This window comes from Oncorhynchus nerka, linkage group LG14, assembly GCF_034236695.1.
Source record: "Oncorhynchus nerka isolate Pitt River linkage group LG14, Oner_Uvic_2.0, whole genome shotgun sequence".
Lineage (NCBI taxonomy): Eukaryota > Metazoa > Chordata > Actinopteri > Salmoniformes > Salmonidae > Oncorhynchus > Oncorhynchus nerka.
Genome location: NC_088409.1, coordinates 99,974,001 through 99,983,618, shown reverse-complemented (window position 1 = coordinate 99,983,618; position 9,618 = coordinate 99,974,001). Strand labels below are relative to the sequence as shown.

Below are 9,618 nucleotides of genomic sequence, written 5' to 3'. Positions count from 1 at the left end.
TGTTTTTTTTTTTTTTTTTGTTTTTAAGGAATTCATATTTCCTTAATGAAACGAACACTACAAAATGAACCAAAATATGAATGATATTGTCAAACATGGAAAGCAAAGCTACATGTTTAGTTAAGTGTCTTTTATTACGTTGGTAGTCTTTTTCTATGTACATTTCATCATAACACAAAGGGTTGTGAACGGCAACAGTACAGGTACACCTGATCAGCTCACACTCGTTCACCTGACCCCTGACCTCTGACTAGACTGAATGATCAACACACGGGGTGAATCTCAAAAGTACTTTGTTGTTTTCTCTGTCTAACCCCGGCCAGTGTTGACAGACCTCCTCAGTAGTGTGTTGACAGACCTCCCCAGTAGTGTGTCGACAGACCTCCCCAGTAGTGTGTCGACAGACCTCCCCAGTAGTGTGTCGACAGACCTCCCCAGTAGTGTGTCGACAGACCTCCCCAGTAGTGTGTCGACAGACCTCCCCAGTAGTGTGTTGACAGACCTCCCCAGTAGTGTGTCGACAGACTTCCCCAGTAGTGTGTTGACAGACTTCCCCAGTAGTGTGTTGACAGACTTCCCCAGTAGTGTGTTGACAGACCTCCCCAGTAGTGTGTTGACAGACCTCCCCAGTAGCGTGTTGACAGACCTCCCCAGTAGTGTGTCGACAGACCTCCCCAGTAGTGTGTCGACAGACCTCCCCAGTAGCGTGTCGACAGACCTCCCCAGTAGCGTGTCGACAGACCTCCCCAGTAGTGTGTCGACAGACCTCCCCAGTAGTCTGTCGACAGACCTCCCCAGTAGTGTGTCGACAGACCTCCCCAGTAGTGTGTCGACAGACCTCCCCAGTAGTGTGTCGACAGACCTCCCCAGTAGTGTGTCGACAGACCTCCCCAGTAGTGTGTCGACAGACCTCCCCAGTAGTGTGTCGACAGACCTCGTCAGTAGTGTGTTCGACAGACCTCGTCAGTAGGGCGTCGGACTGACCTCGTCAGTAGGGCGTCGACAGACCTCGTCAGTAGGGCGTCGACAGACCTCGTCAGTAGGGCGTCGACAGACCTCGTCAGTAGGGCGTCGACGGACCTCGTCAGTAGCGGTTCGACGGACCTCGTCAGTAGCGGTTCGACGGACCTCGTCAGTTCGACGGACCTCGTCAGTAGCGGTTCGACGGACCTCGTCAGTAGTATATCACCAGTACTGGCAGTCACATTAAGTTTTGGTTTCTAAAGTGTTTTTTTCTTCTCGTTTATTATTCCAGTGTTTTTCATGAAATCAAAACTCAGTCTTGACACAACACTGATTCTCTGGAGAAAAAAACATTCCTTTTGTTCGAAAGAAACAACCGGTGACCCACCTGATCTCTAAAACCTAGATATGTAATTAGAAAATGTCCGTGTGTTTAGTCTGTCTTTATGGCACACTGAGCTCCCGAAGAACTGCGCACTGAAGTGGCTAGACATTTTGTCATTGTTAGGATCATTCCAGACAGAGAAGGGCCATTGAAGCACTTAACAAGGGAAACATGTCAAAGTGCTAATTCACCATGCAGGTTGACTCCGCAAAAGGACGTAGCCACGATCAGCAGTTGAAAAAAAAAATTGCAAAGCTTCAATTCGCTCTAAACACTTGTCAGACAGTATCTGTTCAATGGTTTGCTTCATACATTTTTACAACGTGGTAGCTCTAAACAACGTGGTAGCTCTAAACAACGTGGTAGCTCTTCTAAACAACGTGGTAGCTCTAAACAACGTGGTAGCTCTAAACAACGTGGTAGCTCTTCTAAACAACGTGGTAGCTCTTCTAAACAACGTGGTAGCTCTAAACACGTGCTCTAAACAACGTGGTAGCTCCTCTAAACAACGTGGTAGCTCTAAACAACGTGGTAGCTCTAAACAACGTGGTAGCTCTTCTAAACAACGTGGTAGCTCTTAGCTCTAAACAACGTGGTAGCTCTAAACAACGTGGTAGCTTAAACAACGTGGTAGCTCTAAACACGTGCTCTAAACAACGCGGTAGCTCTAAACAACGCGGTAGCTCTAAACAACGTGGTAGCTCTAAACACGTGCTCTAAACAACGCGGTAGCTCTGGTAGCTCTAAACAACGTGGTAGCTCTAAACACGTGCTCTAAACAACGCGGTAGCTCTAAACAACGTGGTAGCTCTAAACAACGTGGTAGCTCTAAACAACGTGGTAGCTCTAAACAACGTGGTAGCTCTAAACAACGTGGTAGCTCTAAACAACGTGGTAGCTCTAAACACGTGCTCTAAACAACGTGGTAGCTCTAAACAACGTGGTAGCTCTAAACAACGCGGTAGCTCTAAACAACGTGGTAGCTCTAAACAACGTGGTAGCTCTAAACAACGCGGTAGCTCTAAACAACGTGGTAGCTCTAAACACGTGCTCTAAACAACGCGGTAGCTCTAAACAACGTGGTAGCTCTTCTAAACAACGTGGTAGCTCTAAACAACGTGGTAGCTCTAAACAACGCGGTAGCTCTAAACAACGTGGTAGCTCTAAACAACGTGGGACTCTAAAACGTCCTGAAACAGTTGAGTAGCTCTAAACAACTCTAAACAAGGTTCTTAAGTTAGTTGTGGCTCTAAACAACGTGGACTAAACAACGTAAACAACGTGGTAGCTCTAAACAACGCGGTAGCTCTAAACAATCTGGTAGCTCTAAACAACGTGGTAGTCTAAACACGTGTTAAACAGTGTAGCTCTAAACAAAGGATAGCTCTTCTAAACAAGGCAGCTTAAACAAGTTAGTTAAAGTAGCTCTAAACAAGAAGGCTGTGCCCCTGAGAAGTTGAGACTCCCAAGGTTCTCAGTTGTTGTAGATTAGATTGACCACGGAGAACATACCAGGCCGCTGTGACATCGTGTTGCATTGGTTTTGTAGACAAGAAGGCTGTGCCCCAGTTACCCCTCTCACTGCTTTCTGACCACGGAGGACCAGGCCGCTGTGACATCGTGTTGTGGTTTGTAACAAACTGTATGTCCCCTTCAGCTTTCTGAAGGGGACAAATAGTGACATCGTGTTGTGGTTTGTAACAAACTGTATGTCCCCTTCAGCTTTCTGAAGGGGACAAATAGTGACATCGTGTTGTGGTTTGTAACAAACTGTATGTCCCCTTCAGCTTTCTGAAGGGGACAAATAGTGACATCGTGTTGTGGTTTGTAACAAACTGTATGTCCCCTTCAGCTTTCTGAAGGGGACAAATAGTGACATCGGCTGAATATGGAGCCCATCGTCGATTTATCATAGAAGAATTGCTTCATCAAATCAAATCAAATGTATTTATATAGCCCCTTCGTACATCAGCTGATATCTCAAAGTGCTGTACAGAATCCCAGCCTAAAACCCCAAACAGCAAGCAATGCAGGTGTAGAAGCACGTTATGATGGTTGTTTAAACATTCCCATCCTGTCTAGGAGAGAGAGAGAGAGAGTCTCGTAGGTGCATGGCAATCCCCCAAAGTGGCTGCACACGGAGGAGAGAATAGCCGGTCTATATTTGGGGAGCGGACGGTGTCCTGTAGGAGTAGCTTCTCTTAATGGAATGAGTCATCGCTGCCACGCAGGCAGCAGGGTCTAGCCCTTTCTCACCCTCTCTACACCCCTCTCTCCTTCTCTACACCCCTCTCTACACCCCTCTCACCCACTCTACACCCCTCTCTCCCTCTCTACACCCCTCTCACCCTCTCTACACCCCTCTCTCCCTCTCTACACCCCTCTCTCCCTCTCTACACCCCTCGCTCCCTCTCTACACCCCTCTCTCAATCTACACCCAGTCAGTCAGGACCTATCCTGCTCCTGTCTTGTCCCCTACAGTCAGCCAGGACCATTAGAATTCCTACTACCTCCCCTTCATGTTCACGGCCTTCACACAGACTCCACAGGACTCCGTCATCCCTGTCGGGTCACTCCCAGGCCATCACAGGACTCTGTCATCCCTGTCGGGTCACTCCCGGGCCATCACAGGACTCCGTCATCCCTGTCGGGTCACTCCCAGGCCATCACAGGACTCCTTCATCCCTGTCGGGTCACTCCCAGGCCATCACAGGACTCCGTCATCCCTGTCGGGACACTTCCAGGACTCCGTCATCCCTGTCGGGTCACTCCCAGGCCATCCCAGGACTCCGTCATCCCTGTCGGGTCACTTCCAGGCCATCACAGGACTCCGTCATCCCTGTCGGGTCACTCCCAGGCCATCACAGGACTCCGTCATCCCTGTCGGGTCACTCCCAGGCCATCACAGGACGCCTTCATCCCTGTCGGGTCACTCCCAGGCCGTCCCAGGACTCCGTCATCCCTGTCGGGTCACTCCCAGGCCTCCGTCATCCCTGTCGGGTCACTCCCAGGCCATCACAGGCCTCCGTCATCCCTGTCGGGTCACTCCCAGGCCATCACAGGACTCCGTCATCCCTGTCGGGTCACTCCCAGGCCATTACAGGACTCCTTCATCCCTGTCGGGTCACTCCCAGGCCATTACAGGACTCCTTCATCCCTGTCGGGTCACTCCCAGGCCATTACAGGACTCCTTCATCCCTGTCGGGTGACTCCCATGTCCTTGTAATGTCCCACAAGAGGACCTTTCAGTGAGGAATATCCATAAAGTGACAGTCTAGTCTGAGGTATATCCCCATGTTCCTTGTAATGTCTGTGAACATATCCTTTACATAAAGTGATGGTTCCTCAGTCATCATGTCTGTGATGAATATCCTTTACATAAAGTGATGGTTCCTCAGTCATCATGTCGATGATTGCTCCTTCATGCTAAGGTCAGAGGGTGACTGATCTTCAACATAAATCCAGGTGGGGGGGGTTCAGTATATACAGTACCAGTTTGGACACACCTACTCATTCAAGGGTTTTTCCTTTATTTTTTACTATTTTCTACATTGTAGAATTATAGTGAAGACGTCAAAACTATGGAATCATGTCGTAACCAAAGGAGTGTTAATATAATATATTTTATATTTGAGATTCTTCAAAGTAGCCATCCTTTGCCTTGATGACAGCTCTGCACACTCTTGGCTTTCTCTCAACCAGATTCATGAGGTAGTCACCTGGAATGTATTTCAATTAACAGGTGTGCCTTGTTAAAAGTTAATTTGTGCAATTTCATTCCTTAATGCATTTGAGCCAATCTGTTGTGACAAGGTAGGGGTGGTGTACAGAAGATCTCCATGTTTGGTAAAAGACCAAGTCCATAATTATGGCAAGAACAGAGAAAGGACAGTCAATCGTTACTTTAAGACATGAAGGTCAGTGAATCTGGAAAATTTCTAAAACTTTGAACATTTCTTCAAGTGCAGTCACAAAAACCGTCAAGCGCTATGATTAAACTGGCTCTCATGAGGACTAACACAGGAAAGGAAGACCCAGAGTTACCTCTGCTGCAGAGGATAAGGTCATTAGAGTTACAAGCCTCAGATTGCAGCCCAAATAAATGCTTCACAGAGTTCAAGTAACAGACACATCTCAACATCAACTGTTCAGAGGAGACTGCATGAATCAGGCCTTCATGGTTGAATTGCTGCAAAGAAACCACTACTAAAGGACACCAATAAGAAGAAGAGACTTGCTTTGTCCAAGAAACACAAGCAATGGACATTAGACTGGAGGAAATCTGTCCTTTGGTCTGATGAGTCCAAATTTGATATTTTTGGTTCCAACCCCCATGTCTTTGTGAGATGCAGAGTAGGTGAATGGGTGATCTCAGAATGTGTGGTTCCCACCGTAAAGCATGGAGGAGGAGGTGTGATGGTGTGGGGGTGCTTGGCTGGTGACACTGTCTGATTTATTTAGAATTCAAGGCACACATAACCAGCATGGCCACCACAGCATTCTGCAGTGATATGCCATCACATCTGGTTTGGGCTTAGTGGGACTATCCTTTGTTTTCAACAGGACAATGACCCAAAACACAACTCCAGGCTGTGTAAGGGCTGTTTGACCAAGAAGGAGAGTGATGGAGTGCTGCTTCAGATGACCTGGCCTCCATAATCACCCGACCTCAACCTAATGGAGATGGTTTGGGATGAGTTGGACCGGAGAGTGAAGGAAAAGCAGCCAACAAGTGCTCAGCATATGTGGGAACTCCTTCAAGACTGTTGGAAAAGCATTCCAGGTGAAGCTGGTTGAGAGAATTCCAAGAGTGTGTCAAGCTGTCATCAAGGCAAAGGGTGAATACTTTGAATAATCTCAATTAAATTTGGATTTGTTTAACACTTTTTTTGGTTACTACATGATTCCATATGTGTTATTTCATAGTTTTGATGTCTTCACTATTATTCTACAATGTAGAAAATAGTAAAATAGTAAAAAAATAAGGAAAAACACTTGAATGAGAAGTCCAACATTTTGACTGTATATTTATATTATATTAAACATATTATTTCATCCTTCCACAAGATATAGTCCCGATACAAATCTATGGTTGCTATGGTCCTAAGCCGGCTGGTCGTTCATTCTATCGGTTCGGTTGCCGAGACGCAACCCAGTCATTCTTTTTGTTCTGTATCTATGGACGAAACCCAGTCTTTTTGTTCTGTATCAATGGACACGACCCAGTTGTCTGTTATAAATGTTGCATTGCCAGAATGGCTGGTAATGTTCTTACCCCTTGCTTACTTGTTGCTTGCTAGCTAGCCAACTACGACGAACTTACAGTCACGTCAAACTGGGTCGTGTCCAAGTGCAGCCAGAATAACAACAAAGTAGCTTTTCACCTGGCGTAGAAAATGTGCTCACTCTTCAGGACACTGTTGTTCAGAGGAGCTAGCCAACAACACAGCCAACAACACAGCTAACACAATCACTTCAAACGGAAGCTGGAAAGACTGTAAACTAGCTGCACTCTGTTTCATTCGAACATTTTTTCAATTTACATTTTTTTTGTCCATAAAAATGATGCCAGCTGATTCCGGATGGCTGCCGGTCTGTCTCGTCCCAACTCCCGACCCATACACATTATTATGAGACAGCTGGCGATCTAATTTACATTTTGAAACAATGTAAATGTCAGCGAGACAGACAGCAGCGAGACAGACAGCAAGGTTTATACAAATCTCCACTGTTAAAAACTACAGTTGAAGTCGGAAGTTTACATACACTTAGGTTGGAGTCATTAAACCTCGTTTTTCAACCACTCCACACATTTCTTGATAACAAACTATAGTTTTGGCAAGTCGTTTAGGACATCTACTAGTCCAACAATTGTTTACCGACAGATTATTTCACTTATAATTCACAAATTTATTGTTTTGGCAAGTTGGTTGTGCATGACACAAGTAATTTTTCCAACAATTGTTTACAGACAGATTATTTCACATATAATTCACTGTATCATAATTCCAGTGGGTCAGAAGTTTACATACACTATGTTGACTGTGCATTTAAACAGCTTGGAAAATTCCAGAAAATTATGTCATGGCTTTAGAAGATTCTGATTGGCTAATTGCCATCATTTGAGTCAATTGGAGGTGTACTTGTGGATGTATTTCAAGGCCTACCTTCAAACTCAGTGCCTCTTTGCTTGACATCATGGGAAAATCTAAAGGAATCAGCCAAGACCTCAGAAAATAAATTGTAGACCTCCACAAGTCTGGTTGATCCTTGGGACCAATTTCCAAACGCCTGAAGGTACCACGTTCATCTGTACAAACAATATTACGCAAGTATAAACACCACGGGACCACGCAGCCTCCATACCGCTCAGGAAGGAGACTCGTTCTGTCTCCTAGAGAAAAGCGTACTGTGGTGTCCATCTTTATCGTTATGTTTGGAGGGAAAAGGGGGAGGCTTGCAAGCTGAAGAACACCATCCCAACCGTGAAGCACGGGGGTGGCAGCATCATGTTGTGGGGGTGCTTTGCTGCAGGAGGGACTGGTGCACTTCACAAAATAGATGGCAACACGAGGAAAGAAAATTATGTGGATATATTGAAGCAACATCTCAAGACATCAGTCAGGGAGTTAAAGCTTGGTCGCAAATGGACAATGACCCCAAGCATACTTCCAAAGTTGTGGCAAAATGGCTTAAGGACAACAAAGTCAAGGTATTGGAGTGGCCAACACAAAGCCCTGACCTCAATCCTAAAGAACATTTGTGGGCAGAACTGAAAAAGCGTGTGCGAGCAAGGAGGCCAACAAACCTGACTCAGTTACACCAGCTCTGTCAGGAGTAATGGGCCAAAATTCACCCAACGTATTGTGGGAAGCTTGTGGAAGGCTACCCAAAACGTTTGACCCAAGTTAAACAATTTAAAGGCAATGCTACCAGATACTAATTGAGTGTATGTAAACTTCTAACCCACTGGGAATGTGATGAAAGAAGTAAAAGCTGAAATAAATAATTCTCTCTACTATTATTCTGACATTTCACATTCTTAAAATAAAGTGGTGATCCTAACTGACCGAAGACAGGGAATTGTTACTAGGATTAAATGTCAGGAATTGTGAAAACACTGAGTTTAAATGCATTTTATATATGAGATCAAGTTTATAAATTGCCTGGCTGGGCTGCTGAGACAGTGGATTGTGCAGTCAGATGGAACAGAGTAAATAGGCATTTTAACGTCATAGATTCAGCCGGTGGTAACTTGTGGAATAGACACTGGCTGGATTGCGCTTTTAACCAATCAGCGTCAAGGATTTGAGCCACCCTTGTATAAAAGTATGTATATACTGTGTGTGTGTGTGTATACTATTTGTGTGTGTGTATATACTGTGTGTGTGTGTGTATACTATTTGTGTGTGTGTATATACTGTGTGTGTGTGTGTATACTATTTGTGTGTGTGTATATACTGTGTGTGTGTGTGTATACTATTTGTGTGTGTGTATATACTGTGTGTGTGTGTGTATATACTGTGTGTGTGTGTGTGTATACTATTTGTGTGTGTGTGTATACTGTGTGTGTGTGTGTATACTATTTGTGTGTGTGTATATACTGTGTGTGTGTGTATACTATTTGTGTGTGTGTATATACTGTGTGTGTGTGTGTATACTATTTGTGTGTGTGTATATACTGTGTGTGTGTGTATACTATTTGTGTGTGTGTATATACTGTGTGTGTGTGTATACTATTTGTGTGTGTGTATATACTGTGTGTGTGTGTGTATACTATTTGTGTGTGTGTATATACTGTGTGTGTGTGTGTATACTATTTGTGTGTGTGTATATACTGTGTGTGTGTGTATACTATTTGTGTGTGTGTATATACTGTGTGTGTGTGTGTATACTATTTGTGTGTGTGTATATACTGTGTGTGTGTGTGTATACTATTTGTGTGTGTGTATATACTGTGTGTGTGTGTGTATACTATTTGTGTGTGTGTATATACTGTGTGTATACTATTTGTGTGTGTGTGTGTGTGTGTGTGTATACTGTGTGTGTGTGTCTCCAGCCAGGGATTACGGTGGGTTCCCAGACAGATAGGAGATGAGAGCAGCGATAGCACAGATGTACGTGATGATCCCAAACACCATGGAGAGGACAGAGAGCCACAGGGCTTGGCGGGACGCTGTACTCGCTCCCTGGATGTCCCCCTGAGCCGATGCCTTGTTGGTCTGAAAGCACAGAGAGAAGAGAGGGACAGAGAACAGAGAGATGGTCAG

General features: G+C 45.1%; 1 protein-coding gene across 1 annotated transcript in view; it reads right to left on the bottom strand.

Moving 5' to 3' along the window:
- Positions 1–6,572: 6,572 nt before the first annotated feature.
- tmem91 (transmembrane protein 91) overlaps positions 6,573–9,618 on the bottom strand; it is a 31,066-nt gene continuing 28,020 nt past the window's right edge. Inside the window, exon 3 of the mRNA XM_065000617.1 lies at positions 6,573–9,570. Coding sequence (XP_064856689.1) covers positions 9,415–9,570 — 156 coding nt within the window. The 3' untranslated portion in view covers positions 6,573–9,414. The remainder of the gene's footprint in view (positions 9,571–9,618) is intronic.